Source organism: Triticum aestivum, chromosome 2B (genome assembly GCF_018294505.1).
Source record: "Triticum aestivum cultivar Chinese Spring chromosome 2B, IWGSC CS RefSeq v2.1, whole genome shotgun sequence".
In the NCBI taxonomy this organism is placed as follows: domain Eukaryota; kingdom Viridiplantae; phylum Streptophyta; class Magnoliopsida; order Poales; family Poaceae; genus Triticum; species Triticum aestivum.
The window spans coordinates 114,637,348-114,658,271 of NC_057798.1; the positions used below are offsets into that span (position 1 = coordinate 114,637,348).

Consider the following 20,924-nt stretch of genomic DNA (forward strand, 5'->3'; position numbering starts at 1 on the left):
CTGTACGTCTGGTTAGGGAGGCTGAGATTCAACTCAGAAGACCGCGTCTTCACCTTATTCCTCTTGAGCTAAGGACACACAGTCCTCGCCCAATCACTCTGGTAAGTCTTCAAGGTAGACTTCTGAACCTTCACAGACTTCGTTCACCGGCAATCCACAATGACTCTTGGATGCTCAGAACGCGATGCCTAACCGGCTGGAGGATACACAGTCCTCAAGTGTAATAAGTCTTCAGGTCACACAGACAGAAAGACTTCAGTGATGCCTAACACTCTTTGGCTCTGGGTGTTTGGGATTTGTCCTCGCAAGGATTTCTCTCTCAAAGGCTTCGAGGTGGGTTGCTCTCAAAACGACAAAAGCCGTAAATCACTCTGAGCAGCCACCAATTTATGGTGTAGGGGGTGGGCTATTTATAGCCACAAGGCAACCTGACCTGATATGTCCGACCCTGGGTCACTAAGGAACTGACACGTGTTCCAACGGTCAGATTTCAAACACACACAACAACTTTACTTGGGCTACAAGCAAAGCTGACTCATCCAGCTCTGGATAAGATTTGCTCTCATTGTCTTCGCTCGAAGACATAGGATTTGGGTTGAGCATCACTCCAGTCACTCTGACTTTGTTCACTTGGACCCCACTTAACAGTACAGTGGTTCCTATGACTCAACAAAGAAGAAAAGGAAACAACGAAACAACTGAGTCTTCGCGCTCCATAGTCTTCACTCAATGTCTTCTCATGTCATAGACTTCAGTGTGCATATCTTCACACACAACCATTGTCTTCAATGTCTTCATACATTTTTAGGGGTCATCTCTGGTAGGTAAACCGAATCAATGAGGGACACTTCCTGTGTTATCCTGCAATTCTCACAAACGCATTAGTCCCTCAACCAACTTTGTCGTCAATACTCCAAAACCAACTAGGGGTGGCACTAGATGCACTTACACTCCCTCCGTTTATGGTGAAGGTGCGAACCGCCCCCTTTTACTACGACATGACGCATGCGCGCAGAGCTCAGCCCCACGCATGTCGCCCACGTCACGCACGCCTCCCCACGCCGAGCCACGCGCGGGAGGCATGGGAAGCGCAGCGCGCGAAGAAACTTACCACGGTAAAAACTACCCCGCCTGCCCGCGCACTGTTTTTTGGGCCTAGCCCAACGACGCGATTGCGCTTACGTGTGGCCCATGCCCGGGGGCTCCTGTCGGTGTACAAAAAGGGAGGGGTACACTTTTTGTACCCCTATAACTGTGCACGGGCAGTCCGAGCCACAGACACCACCACACCGGCAAGGCAAGGGAGGTGAGCCAAGGTATGGTCGAAGCTTGAAAGGAGCGGAACGACGCCAAGACCAAGACCACAAAGAGCAAAGGGGATGAAGCAGACTCCCCCGGCAAGATCCTTGCCGGGGGACGGTTTTAGCAAACCCGGCAAGACCCTTGCCGTGGCAGCTCGCCCGACACCTACGGAGCGGGTCACCCTTGAGTCCACTGCCCCCGTGGGGCAAGGATTCGGGAGACATCCCCGTGGTGGCATGCAGATCTTTGTGAAGACATTCAAGATCAGATACACACTATAGACGATGATGACCCTTGGCAGGATCCCAGCCAAGGAGGACCACAAGGCCCCCGGCAGGAGCCTTGTCGGGGATGATAGCAGGCGCCACGGCAAGACCCTTGCCGGGGCTACGGCGAGGCCCTCTCCAAGGACACCCGTAGGGCCACCATCAGGCCCACGCCAATTCCAACCTCTACCACTGTTTGCATGCAGCTGCTGACCCAACCAGTTGGGTAGGCACCTGCGTGGCAGCGGGCAGATCTTCGTGGAGACCCACCGCTGCGCCACCTCAGCTGCCTGCCTGCCTACATGGCGCCACGGGCACCGCTGGCCAGGGCGCGTGTCGATGCGAAAGGGAGCGGCGACGGACAAGACTGGGTTCTCCCCCGTCCCCGATAAAGCAAGGACACCTAAGCAAGACGCATTAAATGCGCCTTGTCATGTAATGCGAGGGATAAACTCGTATCACTGTGCCCTTTCCACCTCCTGTGTGCCACTGTGGCAACCCCTTTCCCTATAAAAGGAGGCCCAAGGCGACCGGGAGGGGGATTCGGCTTTTTGGAGCTCCTCACGCCCCATTACTAGCTCAAGAACACAGATAAACAAATCATCAAGGCAGGAGTAGGGTTTTACGCATCCTCGCGGCCCGAACCTGGATAAAAGAACTCGTGTGCTATCTGTTTGATCCGCCCTTCTCACAACCCCGCGCCCCGCAACCGTAGTAGGGATTCTCGTGATCCCATAGGTGTCGTCCTCACACCGACAAACATGCATTAAAATTAATTAACACCCCCGATCGCCGCGCAGGGGCGACACGGGAGGAGTCGGGAGGCCTTTTCAAATGTCCGATAGCGATCTGTGTGGCATCTTTTAAATGGGAGAGATTTTCACTTCCCGGCCTCTGCACCAACCAGGGATGCATACATCAATTTTAGTATGAGTACCAAGATAAACATGGTCCTCGGAATTTTACCATCATGTTACTTATTTACATGATCAAACAGTTTACTTATTTTTACCAGAGTCACGAAACATGGCACAAAGTCACAATTGCCAAATGCAGCTAAGATGAGTAGACTCGTATGCCATAGCCGAAACTTGAAAACTTTGGGTCCTCCCATTGGTTCCAACAGGGAAAGTATCAGTGACAAGAATTCTCAAACAATGTTACAATCTCACTCGCTACAAAGATACAACAGTCACAGGGGACCATGGAGCGTAAACAGTTAATATTACTTTTTTCTAATATGTGGAATCGATCATTTTAATGATCATCACTTCGTAACAAAGGCATACATACAGTAGAAGTGTAGAACTGCATCAGTTGGCATCCTGCACAATTTAAAATCGATGCCAAACCCAATTTTATTATGAATGCTAATATGCAATGACCAGAGGAAATAGCAAAATCTTTATATAGAACAATGCTCCATCTTAACAAATATCAACACCAGCAGTCACTAAGTTAAGATAACTGATGGCAAACTAACAACAGTGGCAGTTTTTATGCTATTAAGAGACTGCACAAAATATGCAGATTGTATAATTGAAAAAGATCAATGGCTCACGGATACAGGGGAGCAAAGCAAAAGGGGAGGAGGTATACATCAACAGTACTGCAATGTTGCTTTCTTGTCCGCCTGGTACTCCCTCCAGAGACTAAGAATGAGTGTTGGGATCACAACGCAAGTTGTCGCATGCATACCGAATTGCTAAACATTGTATCCACGGTGTGTGTATAAACCGTGTTAGTTAGGATGTGTGGAGTGTGTTGTATTTAGTTAGGTTAGGTTAGGCCGTTGTGATCAGATCTTAGTAGTTAGCTTGGAGATCAATCCACGCGTAAACCTAACCTAACCTCCTTTGTAATCTGCGCCTCTCCTGGCTATATTAACACGCAACGCGCCCCTGCTGACGCATGCGCTTCCAGCCTCGTTTCACATGGTATCAGAGCCTAGTACTTCCAATACATCTAGGTCATGTCTTCCTCCTCCTCCCTCGCCATGGTCACGTCCTCTCTCGCCTCCCTCGGTCACACCATCATGGAAAAGCATACTCGTGAGAACTTCCTGGTGTGGAAGGCGCACGTCCTCCCGCACATCAGGGCTGCGGCAATGATGGGTTACCTCGACGGCTCGATCAAGGAACCTGTTGCTGTCATCGTCACCGAGAAGGAGACCGCCGGGAAGAAGGAGAGCACCTCCACGCCGAACCCAGAGCATGCGATCCGGGTCACCCAGGATCAATAGGTGCTCACTTTTTTGCTTGCCTCCTTGTCCCGCGATGTTCTGATGCAGGTATCCAACCACACCACGGTTGCGGGCGTCTGGCAAGCCCTGGTCGAGAGCTTCTCTGTGCAGTCCAGGGCGCGCCAGATCCAGCTCCGATCGGCGATCGGAAACGCTCACAAGGGCGACCTCTTTGCTGCTGCATACTTCACCAAGATGAAGGGTCTAGCGAAGGAGCTCGCTGCTGCAGGGAAACCCCTCAATGAAGATGATGGCATGTCATACATCTTGGAGGGTCTCATGCACGACCCCGACTACAATGGGTTCGTTACCGCCAACTCCATGTGCACTGTCACTGATCAACCTATAGGCCTCAGCGAACTGTTTTCGCTTTTGCTTTCTACGGAAGCCCGGATTACTGCCCAGCACGCCACCTACACCGCCCACCACTCCGCCAACCTTGCTGCAAAAGGTAGTCGCGGTGGCTAGGAGGCGGACGTGGCGGTCAGGGTGGCGTACGCGATGGCTACAATGTCAACAACTACTCCAACAACTCGGGCAACAGTGGCGGTGGTGGTGCACCGCTCCAATAGGGTGGTGATCGCAGTGACCGCGAGCGCTGCCAAATCTGCAAGGAGGACGGCCACGGTGCGAGGCGCTGCAGGAAGCGATTCGACAAAGGTGTTGGGGAACGTTGCAGAAAAAAAATCTACGATTTCACCAAGATCAATCTATGAGTTCATCTAGCAACAAGAGAGAGTAGTGCATCTACATACCCTTATAGATCGAGCGGAAGCTCTCAAGAGAATGGGGTTGAGGGAGTCGTACTCGTCGTGATCCAGATCACCGGAGATCCTAGCGCCGAACGGACGGCACCTCCGCGTTCAACACACGTACGGTCAGCGAGACGTCTCCTCCATCTTGATCCAGCAAGGGGGAAGGAGAGGTTGATGAAGATCCAGCAGCACGACGGCGTGGTGGTGGATGCAGTAGGGATCCCGGCAGGGCTTCGCCAAGCGTCTACGGGAGGGAGAGGTGTAGCAAGGGGGAAGGAAGGCGCCAAGTGCAAGGGTGCGGCTGCCCTCCCTCCCCCCTCTTTATATAGGGTCCCTAGGGGGGCCCCGGCCCTAGGAGATTGAATCTCCAAGGGGGGGCGGCGGCCAAGGGGGTGCCTTGGCCCCCAAGGCAAGTGGAGGTGCCCCCCACCCTAGGGTTTCCAACCCTAGGCGCAGGGGGGGCCAAGGGGGGCGCACCAGCCCATCAGGGGCCGGTTCCCCTCCCACTTCAGCCCATGGGGCCCTCCGGGATAGGTGGCCCCACCCGGTGGACACCCGGGACCCTTCCGGTGGTCCCGGTACAATACCGGTGACCCCCCAAAACTTTCCCGATGGCCGAAACTCAACTTCCCATATATAATTCTTTACCTCCGGACCATTCCGGAACTCCTCGTGACGTCCGGGATCTCATCCGGGACTCCGAACAACTTTCGGTTTCCTGCATACTAATATGTCTACAACCCTAGCGTCACCGAACCTTAAGTGTGTAGACCCTACGGGTTCGGGAGACACGTAGACATGACCAAGACGGCTCTCCGGTCAATAACCAACAGCGGGATCTGGATACCCATGTTGGCTCCCACATGCTCCTCGATGATCTCATCGGATGAACCACGATGTAGAGGATTCAAGCAACCCCGTATACAATTCCCTTTGTCAATCGGTACGTTACATGCCCGAGATTCGATCGTCGGTATCACAATACCTCGTTTAATCTCGTTACCGGCAAGTCACTTTACTCGTACCATAATGCATGATCCCGTGACCAGACACTTGGTCACTTTGAGCTCATTATGATGATGCATTACCGAGTGGGCCCAGAGATACCTCTCCGTCATACGGAGTGACAAATCCCAGTCTCGATCCGTGTCAACTCAACAGACACTTTCGGAGATACCCGTAGTATACCTTTATAGTTAGCCAGTTACGTTGTGACGTTTGGTACACCCAAAGCACTCTTACGGTATCCGGGAGTTACACAATCTCATGGTCTAAGGAAAAGATACTTGACATTGGAAAAGCTCTAGAAAACGAACTACATGATCTTGTGCTATGCTTAGGATTGGGTCTTGTCCATCACATCATTCTCCTAATGATGTGATCCTGTTATCAATGACATCCAATGTCCATAGTCAGGAAACCATGACTATCTGTTGATCAACGGGCTAGTCAACTAGAGGCTCACTAGGGATATGTTGTGGTCTATGTATTCACACATGTATTACGATTTCTGGATAACACAATTATAGCATGAATAAAAGACAATTATCATGAACAAAGAAATATAATAATAATCCTTTTATTATTGCCTCTAGGGCATATTTCCAACAGTCTCCCACTTGCACTAGAGTCAATAATCTAGTTACATTGTGATGAATCGAACACCCATAGAGTTCTGGTGTTGATCATGTTTTGCTCGCGGAAGAGGTTTAGTCAACGGATCTGTGACATTCAGATCAATATGCACTTTGCAAATATCTATCTCTCCATCTTGAACATTTTCACGGATGGAGTTGAAACGACGCTTGATGTGCCTGGTCTTCTTGTGAAACCTGGGCTCCTTGGCAAGGGCAATAGCTCCAGTGTTGTCACAGAAGAGAGTGATCGGCCACGACGCATTGGGTATGACTCCTAGGCCGGTGATGAACTCCTTCATCCATATTGCTTCATGCGCTGCCTCCGAGGCTACCATGTACTCCGCTTCATATGTAGATCCCGCCACGACGCTCTGCTTACAATTGCACCAGCTTACTGCTCCACGATTCAACATATACACGTATCCGGTTTGTGACTTAGAGTCATCCAGATCTGTGTCGCAGCTAGCATCGACGTAACCTTTTACGACGAGCTCTTCGTCACCTCCATAAACGAGAAACATACCCTTAGTCCTTTTCAGGTACTTTAGGATGTTCTTGACCGCTGTCTAGTGTTCCTTGTCGGGATTACTATGGTACCTTCCTACCAAACTTACGGCAAGGTTTACATCAGGTCTGGTACACAGCATGGCATACATAATAGACCTATGGCTGAGGCATAGGGGATGACACTCATCTCTTCTTTATCTTCTGTCGTGGTCGGGCATTGAGCCGAGCTCAATCTCACACCTTGCAATACAGGCAAGAACCCTTTCTTGGACTGATCCATATTGAACTTCTTCAATATCTTATCAAGGTATGTGCTTTGTGAAAGACCTATGAGGCATCTCGATCTATCCCTATAGATCTTGATGCCTAATATGTAAGCAGCTTCTCCAAGGTCCTTCATTGAAAAACACTTATTCAAATAGGCCTTAATGTTGTCCAAAAGTTCTATATCATTTCCCATAAAAAGTATGTCATCTACATATAATATGAGAAATGCTACAGAGCTCCCACTCACTTTCTTGTAAACGCAGGCTTCTCCATAAGTCTGCATAAACCCAAACGCTTTGATCATCTCATCAAAGCGAATGTTCCAACTCCGAGATGCTTGCACCAGCCCATAAATGGATCGCTGGAGCTTGCATACCTTGTTAGCATTCTCAGGGTCGAAAAAACCTTCCGGCTACATCATATACAGTTCTTCCTTAAGATGTCCGTTAAGGAATGCCGTTTTGACGTCCATCTACCATATCACATAATCATAGTATGCGGCAATTGCTAACATGATTCGGACGGACTTTAGCTTTACGGGATAGAATGTCCCATCGTAGTCAACCCCTTTAACTTGTCGATAACCCTTAGCGCCAAGTCGAGCTTTATAGATGGTAACATTACCATCTGCGTCCATCTTCTTCTTAAAGATCCATTTGTTTTCTATCACTCGCCGATCATCGGGCAAGTCTGTCAAAGTCCATACTTCATTTTCATACATGGATCCTATCTCGGATTGCATGGCTTCAAGCCATTTGTTGGAATCTGGGCCCGACATCGCTTCTTCATAGTTCGAAGGTTCACCGTTGTCTAACAACATGATTTCCAGGACAGGGTTGCCATACCACTTTGGTGTGGAACGTGTCCTCGTGGACCTAAGAAGTTCAGTAGTAACTTGATCTGAAGTACCTTGATCATTATCATTAACTTCCTCTTCAGTTGGTGCTGGCACCACAGGAACATCTTCCTGAGCTGCGCTACTCACTGGTTCAAGAGGTAGTACTTCATCAAGCTCTACTTTCCTCCCACTTAGTTCTTTCGAGAGAAACTCTTTCTCCAGAAAGGACCTGTTCTTGGCAACAAAGATCTTGCCCTCGGATCTTAAGTAGAAGGTATACCCAATGGTTTCCTTAGGGTATCCTATGAAGACGCATTTTTCCGACTTGGGTTCGAGCTTTTCAGGTTGAAGTTTCTTGACATAAGCATCACATCCCCAAAATTTTAGATATGGCAGCTTAAGTTTCTTCCCAAACCGTAATTCATACGGTGTCGTCTCAACGGATTTAGACGATGCCCTATTTAAAGTGAATGTAGCTATCTCTAGAGCGTATCCCCAAAAAGATAGCAGTAAATCGGTAAGAGACATCATAGATCGCACCATATCCAATAAAGTGCGATTACGACGTTTGGACACACCGTTACGCGGAGGTGTTCCAGGCGGCGTGAGTTGTGAAATGATTCCACATTTCCTTAAGTGCGTACCAAATTCGTGACTTAAATATTCTCCTCCACGATCTGATCATAAGAACTTTATCTTTCGGTCACATTGATTCTCTACCTCATTCTGAAATTCCTTGAACTTTTCAAAGGTCTCAGACTTGTGTTTCATCAAGTAGACATAACCATATCTACTCAAGTCATCAGTGAGAGTGAGAACATAACGATATCCTCCGCGAGCCTCGATGCTCATTGGACCGCACACATCGGTATGTATGATTTCCAACAAATTGGTTGCTCGCTCCATTGTTCCGGAGAACGGAGTCTTGGTCATTTTGCCCATGAGGCATGGTTCGCATGTGTCAAATGATTCATAATTGAGAGACTCTAAAAGTCCATCAGCATGGAGCTTCTTCATGCGCTTGACACCAATGTGACCAAGGCGGCAGTGCCACAAGTATGTGGGACTATCGTTATCAACTTTACATCTTTTGGTATTCACACTATGAATATGTGTAACAATACGTTCGAGATTCATTAAGAATAAACCATTGACCATCGGGGCATGACCATAAAACATATCTCTCATATAAATAGAACAACCATTATTCTCGGATTTAAATGAGTAGCCATCTCGTATTAAACGAGATCCAGATACAATGTTCATGCTCAAACTTGGCACTAAATAACAATTATTGAGGTTTAAAACTAATCCCGTAGGTAAATGTAGAGGTAGTGTGCCGACGGTGATCACATCGACCTTGGAACCATTCCCGACGCTCATCGTCACCTCGTCCTTCGCCGGTCTCCGTTTATTCCACAGTTCCTGCTTTGAGTTACAAATATGAGCAACCGCACCGGTATCAAATACCCACGAGCTACTATGAGTACTGGTAAGGTACACATCAATTACATGTATATCACATATACCTTTAGTGTTGCCGGCCTTCTTGTCCGCTAAGTATTTGGGGCAGTTCCGCTTCCAGTGTCCCCTCCCTTTGCAATAAAAGCACTCAGTCTCAGGCTTGGGTCCATTCTTTGACTTCTTCCCGGCAACTGGCTTACCGGGCATGGCAACATCCTTGCCGTCCTTCTTGAAGTTCTTCTTACCCTTGCCTTTCTTGAACTTAGTGGTTTTGTTGACCATCAACACTTGATGTTCCTTTTTGATTTCTACCTCTGCTGACTTCAGCATTGAAAATACTTCAGGAATAGTTTTCACCATCCCCTGCATATTGTAGTTCATCACAAAGCTCTTGTAGCTCGGTGGGAGCGACTGAAGGATTCTGTCAATGACCGCCTCGTCCGGGAGGTTAATGTCCAGTTGGGATAGGCGGTTGTGCAACCCAGACATTTTGAGTATGTGCTCACTAACAGAACTATTTTCCTCCATCTTACAACTATAGAACTTGTCGGAGACTTCATATCTCTCGTCCCGGGCATGAGCTTGGAAAACCATTTTCAGCTCCTCAAACATCTCATATGCTCCTTGTTGCTCAAAACGCTTTTGGAGTCCCGGTTCTAAGCTGTAAAGCATGCCGCACTAAACGTGGGAGTAATCATCAGCACGTGACTGCCAAGCGTTCATAACGTCTTGGTTCTCGGGGATGGGTGCTTCACCTAGCGGTCCTTCTAGGACATATGCTTTCTTGGCAGCTATGAGGATGATCCTCAGGTTTCGGAGCCAGTCCGTATAGTTGCTGCCATCATCTTTCAGCTTGGTTTTCTCTAGGAACGCGTTGAAGTTCATGTTGACATGAGTGTTGGCCATTTGATCTAGAAGACATTTTTGCAAAGATTTTAGACTAAGTTCATGATAATTAACTTCATCTAATCAAATTATTTAATGAACTCCCACTCAGATTAGACATCCCTCTAGTCATCTAAGTGATACATGATCCGAGTCGACTAGGCCGTGTCCGATCATCACGTGAGACGGACTAGTCATCATCGGTGAACATCTCCATGTTGATCGTATCTTCCATATGACTCATGTTCGACCTTTCGGTCTCTTGTGTTCCGAGGCCATGTCTGTACATGCTAGGCTCGTCAAGTTAACCTAAGTGTTTATGCGTGTGTAAATATGTCTTACACCCATTGTATGTGAACGTTAGAATCTATGACACCCGATCATCACGTGGTGCTTCGAAACAACAAACTGTGACAACGGCGCACAGTTAGGGGGAACACTTTCTTGAAATTATTATGAGGGATCATCTTATTTACTACCGTCGTTCTAAGTAAACAAGATGCATAAACATAATAAACATCACATGCAATTAAACAGTGACATGATATGGCCAATATCATATAGCTCCTTTGATCTCCATCTTCGGGGCTCCATGATCATCTTCATCACCGGCATGACACCATGATCTCCATCATCATGATCTCCATCATCGTGTCTCCATGAAGTTGCTCGCCAACTATTACTTCTACTACTATGGCTAACGGTTTAGCAATAAAGTAAAGTAATTACATGGCGTTAAATCATTGACACGCAGGTCATACAATAATTAAGACAACTCCTATGGCTCCTGCCGATTGTCATACTCATCGACATGCAAGTCGTGATTCCTATTACAAGAACATGATCTCATACATCACATATATATCATTCATCACAACTTTTAGCCATATCACATCACAAAGCAATTGCTGCAAAAACAAGTTAGACGTCCTCTAATTGTTGTTGCATCTTTTACGTGGCTGCAATAGGGTTCTAGCAAGAACGTTTTCTTACCTACGAAAAAACCACAATGTGATTTGTCAACTTCTATTTACCCTTCATAAGGACCCTTTTCATCGAATCCGCTCCAACTAAAGTGGGCGAGACAGACACCTGCTAGCCACCTTATGCAACTAGTGCATGTCAGTCGGTGGAACCTGTCTCACGTAAGCATACGTGTAAGGTCGGTCCGGGCTGCTTCATCCCACAATACCGCTGAAGCAAAATAAGACTAGTAGTGGCAAGAAAGTTGACAACATCTACGCCCACAACAAATTTGTGTTCTACTCGTGCAAAGAGAACTACGCATAGACCTAGCTCATGATGCCACTGTTGGGGAATGTTGCAGAAAATAAAAAAAATTCTACGGTTTCACCAAGATCAATCTATGAGTTCATCTAGCAACGAGAGAGAGGAGTGCATCTAGATACCCTTGTAGATCGAGCGGAAGCGTTCAAGAGAATGGGGTTGAGGGAGTCGTACTCGTCGTGATCCAAATCACTGGAGATCCTAGCGCCGAACGGACGGCACCTCCGCGTTCAACACACGTACGTTCAGCAAGACGTCTCCTCCTTCCTGATCCAGCAAGGGGGAAGGAGAGGTTGATGAAGATCCAGCAACACGACGGCGTGGTGGTGGATGCAGCAGGGATCCCGGCAGGGCTTCACCAAGCGTCTGCGGGAGGGTGAGGTGTAGCAAGGGGGAAGGGAGGCGCCAAGTGCAAGGGTGCGGCTTCCCTCCCTCCCCCTCTTTATATAGGGTCCCTAGGGGGGGCACCGGCCCTAGGAGATTGAATCTCCAAGGGGGGCGGCGGCCAAGGGGGTGCCTTGCCCCATAAGGCAAGTGGAGGCGCCCCCCACCCTAGGGTTTCCAACCCTAGGCGCAGGGGCCCAAGGGGGGCGCACCAGCCCATTAGGGGCTGGTTCCCCTCCCACTTCAGCCCATGGGGCCCTCCGGGATAGGTGGCCCCACCCGGTGGACCCCCGGGACCCTTCCGGTGGTCCCGGTACAATACTGGTGACCCCCCGAAACTTTCCCAATGGCCGAAACTCGACTTCCCATATATAATTCTTTACCTCCGGACCATTCCGGAACTCCTCGTGACGTCCGGGATCTCATTCGGGACTCCGAACAACTTTTGGTTTCCTACATACTAATATCTCTACAACCCTAGCGTCACCGAACCTTAAGTGTGTAGACCCTACGGGTTCGGGAGACACATAGACATGACCGAAACGGCTCTCCAGTGAATAACCAACAGCGGGATCTGGATACCCATGTTGGCTCCCACATGCTCCTCGATGATCTCATCGGATGAACCACGATTTCGAGGATTCAAGCAACCCCGTATACAATTCCCTTTGTCAATCGGTACGTTACATGCCCGAGACTCGATCGTCGGTATCCCAATACCTCGTTTAATCTCGTTACCGGCAAGTCACTTTACTCGTACCATAATGCATGATCCCGTGACCAGACACTTGGTCACTTTGAGCTCATTATGATGATGCATTACCGACTAGGCCCAGAGATACCTCTCCGTCATACGGAGTGACAAATCCCAGTCTCGATCCGTGTCAACTCAACAAACACTTTCGGAGATACCCGTAGTATACCTTTATAGTCACCTAGTTACGTTGTGATGTTTGGTAAACCCATATCACTCCTACGGTATCCGGGAGTTACACGATCTCATGGTCTAAGGAAAAGATACTTAACATTGGAAAAGCTCTAGCAAACGAACTACACGATCTTGTGCTATGCTTAGGATTGGGTCTTGTCCATCACATCATTCTCCTAATGATGTGATCCTGTTATTAATGACATCCAATGTCCATAGTCAGGAAACCATGACTATCTGTTGATCATCGGGCTAGTCAACTAGAGGCTCACTAGGGACATGTTGTGGTCTATGTATTCACACATGTATTACGATTTCCGGACAACACAATTATAGCATGAATAAAAGACAATTATCATGAACAAGGAAATATAATAATAATCCTTTTATTATTGCCTCTAGGGCATATTTCCAACAAAAGGCTACAACAACAACGTGCACAATCCCGCAGGTGGCGGTGGCGACGGCAGATGCGGTGGTGGTGGGCGCGGTGGCGGCGGCGGCGGCAACCCCCGCTCGACCAACTCTGCTCACTCCTATGATGTGGATACCAACTGGTACCTTGATACCGGCGCCACTGATCATGTTACTGGCGAGCTGGAGAAACTAGCTCTTCGCGATCGCTACACTGGCATCGACCAAATCCACACGACTAGCGGTCAAGGTATGGATATTGCGCATATCGGTCATTCAATATTATCTACTCCCTCTGGTTCCTCGAACTTGAACAATATTCTGCATGCTCCTAGTGCCGACCAAAGCCTTCTTTCTGCCTATAATCTTATGCAAGATAATGATGTGTTTATTGAACTTCACACTGAATTCTTTCTTGTCAAGGATCAGGCTACCCAGAGAACAGTTCTTCAAAACAGGAGTAGATGGGGCTTATTCCCCATGACCGGATGGCAGAGTGCCCCTCAACGACAAGTGCTTGGTGCTATCAAACCATCCAAAGCTCGGTAGCACAAGCGTCTAGGGCATCCTGCTCTTCCGGTAGTTCAGAAGATCCTTCGCGACTTCAATCTTCCTGTTTCAAATAAGCAAGATCATCTCTTACGCTTTGTTTGTATGTCTCCATTGAGAGCCTCTGAATTGCATTGGATCCAATACCAAATCAACCTTTGTATTGCAATGGGCTCCAATACCAATACAGATGTTTGCATGTACAAAATATTGCAGGTTGGAATTAGATAAGCTAGCAATACCAATGTTACGTTTGGATGCCATACAATGGAATTGGCGGTTTGGGGGCAGAGCAGCCGTGGGGAGCACAGGACGCATTCGTCCCCGATGGTCAGCGGACCATCCGCGACCGGGATGGAGCGACGCTGGTGAGCGTGATGGGCCAAGCTCGTGCAGGCGCAGCTCCTCGTGTATGCGAAACTCTGATGACTGCAGGATCGAGAGCAGAAGACGTCCACGCCGGCGAGCAGGGCCAATCGAGCAGAAGAGGGCCGGGGACGGCGGGCAGGGAGGATGGCCAGGCGTGGCTAAGAACGGCGGGGTACGGCGGCCAGAGCCTGTCGGGGGGGAAGGCACCTGCGCCGCCGTCAGACTCCATGGCGGGGTGTGGCTCAGGGGGACGGCAAGCAGGAGCTGAGGAATAGGGGGAGGGCAGCACCTGCATCGCCGCCGGACTCCATGGCAGGGCGTGGCTCAGGGGGACGGCAGGTAGGAGCTGAGGAATAGGGGAGGATGACACCTGCGCCGTCGCCGGACTCCATGATGGTGGCCGCCGCCGCCGGCGGCGTCGGCGTCTGCTAGGTCGTCGCGGTCAGCCTCTCCTATCCCCTTCTTTTTTCCGGTCGCTCGAACAACTATGTTTTGCGGGTAGGCTGATTTTAGTGCGATTCGGAGTGGGATAGCTCTGTATCGTGGGCAGGCACTTCGTGTGGGATGTAATTCAGCCAGCGTATTCGTTTCATTACAGCCTGCCAATTCGCTGTCCAACCAAACACATGAATTGAAAGATTACAATACCAATTCAGATTCCAAGCCTCCAATGAGAACATCCCAATGCAGTGTTAGTGTGTTATGCATGTCAGATGGCAAAAAGCCATCAGTTACCCTATTCCTGTTCAACTAGCGAATCCACAGCTCCTTTAGAGCTTATCTTTTCAGACCTTTGGGGTCCTAGACCCGTCTCTGTAGGAAGAAAGAAATATTATATCAGCTTTATTAATGATTTTAGCAAGTTTAGCTGGATCTATTTTCTCAAAAACAAATCTGATGTCTTTGAGAAATTTCGTCTTTTTCCAGCTCATGTTGAACGTCTATTTGATCGTAAGATCATTGCTATGCAAACCGATTGGGGTGGTGAATACCGACGGATGAGCTCCTTTTTTGAACGCATTGGCATCACACATCACGTTTCATGCCCCCATGCTCATCAACAGAACGGTTCCGCTGAATGGAAATATAGACACATCATGGAAGTTGGTCTCTCTCTACTTGCTCATGCCTTTATGCCGCTCAAATTTTGGGACGAAGCATTCCTGAGTCATCAAGAACCAAACTCCACTAGAACGAATTTTTGGCACTAAACCCAACTATTCTTTTCTTTGCATTTTTGGTTGTGCCGTCTGGCCGAACTTGCGTCCTTTCAACAAGCATAAACTTGAGTTTAGGTCAAAGCAATGTGCTTTCTTGTGGTACAGTACCCTTCACAAAGGCTACAAGTGTCACGATATTTCCTCTGGTCCTGTCTATGTTTCTCGTGATGTCATTTTTGACGAGCAAGTTTTTCCCTTCATGAGTCTCCACTCCAATGCCGGTGCCCAACTTCGCAAAGAATTTCTTCTTTTGCCCTCTCATCTCTTGCCGTCTCCTAGCTTTGTTCAAGGGGGAGCTGATTTTGCAGTTGATCATATGCCTATGTCTAATTCAAATAACCCAGCTGAAAGTGTGCAGGAAATAGGGCAGCCAAATACTGAAGATTTTGGTGAAAACTCTTATGATTTTATGCAGCAAACAGGGAGCTCCATTGCAGCCACAGAAGATCCGCGGGTGGCCTCGGGATCGGTGGCCGCAGTGGCCATAGGCGCATGCGCCGCGGGATCCGCATCGACAGAGGCGTCAGGCGAATCCTCACGGGGGTCCACGCCGCCAGGCGGGTGGCCAGGCGGGCGCACCGATGCACTGTCCCCTGGTGGGCCGACTCCTGCGCTTTCTGCCACATGGGATGACACACGGTCCCCTGGCGGGCCGACTGGGCGAGGCCCACGTGGCATCAGCGAGGCGGAGCGCATGGACTCCGGTGCGGCGCGGCCCCCCTCCCACCCTGTGCCCACTTTGGAACTGCCAACTGGCAGTTTGCCATCGGCCGCCGCACTGGACCCGCCTGGCTCTTTGCAGGAGGAGGATTTTGGATTTTCTACGGTTGCATCTGCTTCATCCGACTCTGTCAAGTCTTCTACACAAAACCGCCTCCAAGTACAGCAAGCTCGACCAGCTCCACCCCCTCCTGCCTGCTCACATACTCGGTCACAAAGTGGTATTGCCAAACCCAAGGTTTATAAAGATGGTGGTGTTCGTTGGGGATATTTTTGTGCCATAGGTGAACCGAAGAACCTGCATGACGCTCTTGGTGATCCCAAGTGGAAACAAGAGATGGATGAAGAATTTTTAGCACTGTAGAGAACAAAACATGGCGCTTGGTTCCACCAGTCAGAGGGGGAAACATGATTGACTGCAAATGGGTGTACAAGATAAAGCGGAAATCTGATGGCACGATTGACAGGTATAAGGCACGTCTTGTGGCCAAAGGTTTCAAGCAAAGGTATGGAATTGATTATGAGGATACCTTTAGTCCCGTGGTCAAAGCTGCTACTATCAGATTAATTCTTTTAGTTGCAATATCTAGAAATTGGTGCATGCGACAACTAGATGTCAAGAACGCGTTCTTACACGGTGTTCTGGAAGAAGAGGTTTTTATGAGGCAGCCTCCTGGGTATGAAAGTTCAGCTTTACCACGACATGTCTGCAAGCTTGATAAAGCAATCTATGGTTTTAAACAAGCGCCCAGAGCTTGGTATTATCGTTTGTACTCCAAGTTACAGTCTCCTGGTTTTGCTGGTTCCAAGGGAGACACCTCGTTATTCTTTTATCATCGGCATGGAGTAACCATCTTTATGCTTATTTATGTTGATGATATTATTGTCACCAGTTCCTTCTCTAGAGCAGTTGAAGCTCTTCTTAAGGATCTGCGCATGGATTTTGTACTCAAGGATTTGGGCGGTCTTCACTTCTTTCTTGGAATTGAGGTAAAGAATGTGGCTAGCGAAATTATTTTGTCTTAAGAAAAATATGTGCAAGATATCCTTGAGCGAGTGGGCATGAAAGGTTGCAAACCTTCTCCAACTCCTTTGTCTACTTCAGAGAAATTGTCTCTTCATGATGGAGGGGTGCTTGGAGCCAAGGACTCCACCAGGTACATGCGTGTTGTAGGAGCTTTGCAGTATTTGACTTTAACCAGACCAGATATCTATTTTTCAGTCAACAAAGTTTGCCAGTTCCTTCATGCACCTACTAGTACTTATTGGACAACAGTAAAAAGAATTCTTTGGTTTCTCCAGGCAACCAAGAGTCATGGCCTCAAACTTACTAAGTCAATCTCTACACTTGTCAGTGCTTTTTCATATGCAGACTAGGCAGGTTGTCCTAATGATTGAAGGTCCACTGGAGGCTTTGCGGTGTTCTTTGGTGGTAATTTGATTTCTTGGAGTGCACGTAAGCAAGCTACTGTGTCTAGGTCAAGTACAGAAGCTGAGTACAAGGCCTTGGCAAATGCTACTGCTGAGATTATCTGGGTCCAGAATTTATTAGCGGATTGGGCATTCGTCACTCATCTGCAACCTCTCTTTGGTGTGACAATCTTGGGGCTATCTATCTTTCTCCCAACCCCATTTTTCATGCTAGAATGAAGCACATTGAGATTGATTATCACTTTGTTCGTGAAAGAGTGGCTAACAAGCTTTTGAATATTCAGTTTGCTCCTACTGGTGATCAAGTGGCAGATGGCTTTACTAAACAACTATCACCGCGGCAGCTGGAGGTCTTTAGACGCAATCTCAACTTAGATAGTTGTGATTGAGGGGGAGTGTTAAACATTATATCCACGATGTGTGTGTGTGTATAAACCGTGTTAGTTAGGATGTGTGGCATGTGTTGTATTTAGTTAGGTTAGGTTAGGCCGTTGTGATCAGATCTTAGTAGTTAGCTTGGAGATCAATCCACGCCTAAACCTAACCTAACCTCCTTTGTAATCTGCGCCTCTCCTGACTATATTAACACGCAACGCGCCCTGCTAACGCATGCGCTTCCAACCTCGTTTCACACGAATATCCCCACATCCTTGATTACAGAATCGACCATTCCCCCCTGATATATCGATCCCTCCACATGTGGCAACATCATTGCTACCAGATGACCAACGACCACTAGTAGGAAGAAGGCCACATCTGCGACAAATACAAACACCGCAGGGCACAATAGCATAAACAAGCCTGCAACCGATTCCCGCATGATTGCTCTGGAGGAGCTCTGAGGAGGACAACAATTTCAATAAGACCATACGGATGAACGGTATATATGGAATGGTTCGGAAATAGTAGGATGCAAATGAAGTGATGAACACACATGCAAGTAAACTACTACTATTGCTGCTGCTGCTGCTACTACACATCAGGACAACCTGATCTACGAAATTAATTACTAACATAATATACTACTCCCTCTATCCGAAAATAATTGTCGTACAAATAGATAAAATTAGATGTATCTCGAATTAAAATACGTCCCCCGATAAGTATTTTCGGACGGAGGAGTATATGCCAACTTAATTAGAGCCTATGTACTGCTGCAATTTGACCGGAATAAAGGTCACACGGAGCTAATTTGCACGATACCTTCTTGAATCCCGAAGTGGATCTAGATACAGCTGCAATCACGTAGGCCACGCACGCCACCAGGACGGCAAGCGCGAGGAACGCAAGGAAGCTGCAGACGCAGACCTTGAGAGCCCCGTATATGAGCGCCTGGAGGAAGAGGAAGGGGGCAGAGCGGTCGCCCAAGGCGCGGCGCGTCACGATGCGCGCTGCCGCGGCCGCGGAGGTGACCCATGCAATGGAGAAGCACAGGCAGGTGAGGGCTCCCGCCGCGGCGCAGAGGACGCGCCGAGCGCCAGCATCGGGGTGAGGGCGAAGCGCACGACGAATCCGCGCCGGCGGGGCCAGCGGCGGCGCTGAGGGCAGCACCGCGTCGGCGACGGCCATCGCTTCTTGCCCACGATGGGAGCGGAGTGGTTGGGTCGCGCGGCACAGCGAGGGGGCAGGGGGTTCATGGGAAACGGGGACCAGCAATGAGCACGGAAGTGGGTTTTGCGGCGAGATCTTCGGGGTTATCGGGTTTTGTTGTTCAAGCCCATTTGCTCTGCCAGTGGATTCGGGTTCTAACCGGGTATGCAGAAATGGCGACCGGCCATGTTACTCTCCGGATGGCACTAAGCTGACATAGGCCATTATTATTAGGCCAACGTCTTCTCCAATCTATCGTGAGTCCAAACTCGGTTTTGAATAATGAGTCAGGAAAAGAATTTGTATTTTGGAGGTGCCCAAGCTTTCAAGACGGACGGCTTGATCGTGGAGTACCAAGCATCGAAGGTGAGCTTCCAAGTGATACTATCGAGATCCTCATTAAGCTGGACCTCCTTGGTACGGGTCCAGAGATCCAAGAACTCCGCCAATGTGTATCGTGGAAAATCAATCAGATAAGTCAAGTTGATCCACCCAAGCATCATGGTCCATAGCTTGTTGAACGCTCCATTCTTTTTTCTTTTTGGAGAGCTTGAAAATGCTCAGAGCAAATTGTTGCGGTAGTTGGCCATCAAGCTGAAGGGGAGTCCCGCAAGGAAGCCTTAGTCCCATTATCAACATGAACCTTCGTGATGGCATAATAGAGCTCCATATCATCATGAGAACAAGGGTTTCCTAATCCCACCCAAGTTTTTTCTGGAGCAACCCCTTCCCGCCAAGGCCACCGGAACCTTCATGCAAGAGCGAATTTGTCAATATGTAGGATATCGAGGCCGCCCAATATGGTTTGTTGGCACACCAACTCCCAGTTCACCTTGCACTTTCCTTCCGAGACTGTCGGCAGCTGCCCAAAGGAAGGCTCTTCAAAGCCGCCTCCACCGCCGGGTCCTCCGCCGCCTGGCGCGGTCAGGCTCTGGAGTGAGGTGGTGTGGGCGCCGCACCGGGGCGCGAGATCGGCTGCTAGCCTGGAGTTCTCGGAGCCGTTCGGCCCGCCGGAGCCTGCGCTGCCCAGGTTGGCCGTCATGCAGGAGGCCCCGATGGAACTTTGCTTCTTGGAAGCGGGGGATGACACATGACAGATGGAGGCCGAGCTTGCTCGAGCAGTTCTCTCCACGGTCACCGACAACAGGCCCTCAGTGGACTTGGCTTCTGCGGCGGAGGCGCTGCACGCGGCATTTGACATTGGTCTGGCAGATATGTCCATCCGTGCTTTCTTCCCCGACGACTTCCTTGTCCTCTGCCGTGATGGGGCAGTCCGGGACCGGATGGTGCACGTGAGCCGTGCTCACTGCTCCTGGTTCGAGCTCAACCTCCGACCATGGAATAGGCAGGCGCAGGCAACGGCGACCTCGCTCCCCTATCTTGTTCCTATTTCGCTGTGGGGAGTGCCTGCGCATGCGTGGAACCAGAGGACATCGAGTGTGGTTCTGTGTGTCCTCGACTACGTTGTGGGGGTGGATGATTGCACTGCTCGCCGGCTCGATATGTAAGACTTTCGGCTTTGGCTGCGCACGGATCGGCCTCACCTGATTCCTCATCACCGTTTACTCTACATTGACGAGCCCCGGTGGAACTTTTGGGCCGAGGAGGAGGGTCGGCGGGTGATGACCCACAAGTTTAGGGGATCTATCGTAGTCCTTTCGATAAGTAAGAGTGTCAAACCAAACGAGGAGTAGAAGGAAATGACAAGCGGTTTTCAATAAGGTATTCTCTGCAAGCACTAAAACTGTAGGTAACAGATAATTTTGTGATAAGATAATTTTTAACGGGTAACAAGCAATGAAAGTAAATAAAGTGCAGCAAGGTGGCCCAATCCTTTTTGTAGTAAAGGACAATCCTGGACAAGTTCTT

General features: G+C 49.1%; 1 protein-coding gene across 1 annotated transcript; it reads right to left on the reverse strand.

Moving 5' to 3' along the window:
- Positions 1–3,168: 3,168 nt before the first annotated feature.
- LOC123039066 (uncharacterized) lies at positions 3,169–19,034 on the reverse strand. Its single transcript, XM_044462368.1, has 3 exons — positions 18,669–19,034; positions 18,100–18,303; positions 3,169–3,273 (listed from the first exon to the last, which is right to left on the reverse strand). Exons 1-3 carry the CDS (start codon positions 19,032–19,034, stop codon positions 3,169–3,171), a joined length of 675 nt encoding a protein of 224 aa, XP_044318303.1.
- Positions 19,035–20,924: the final 1,890 nt, after the last annotated feature.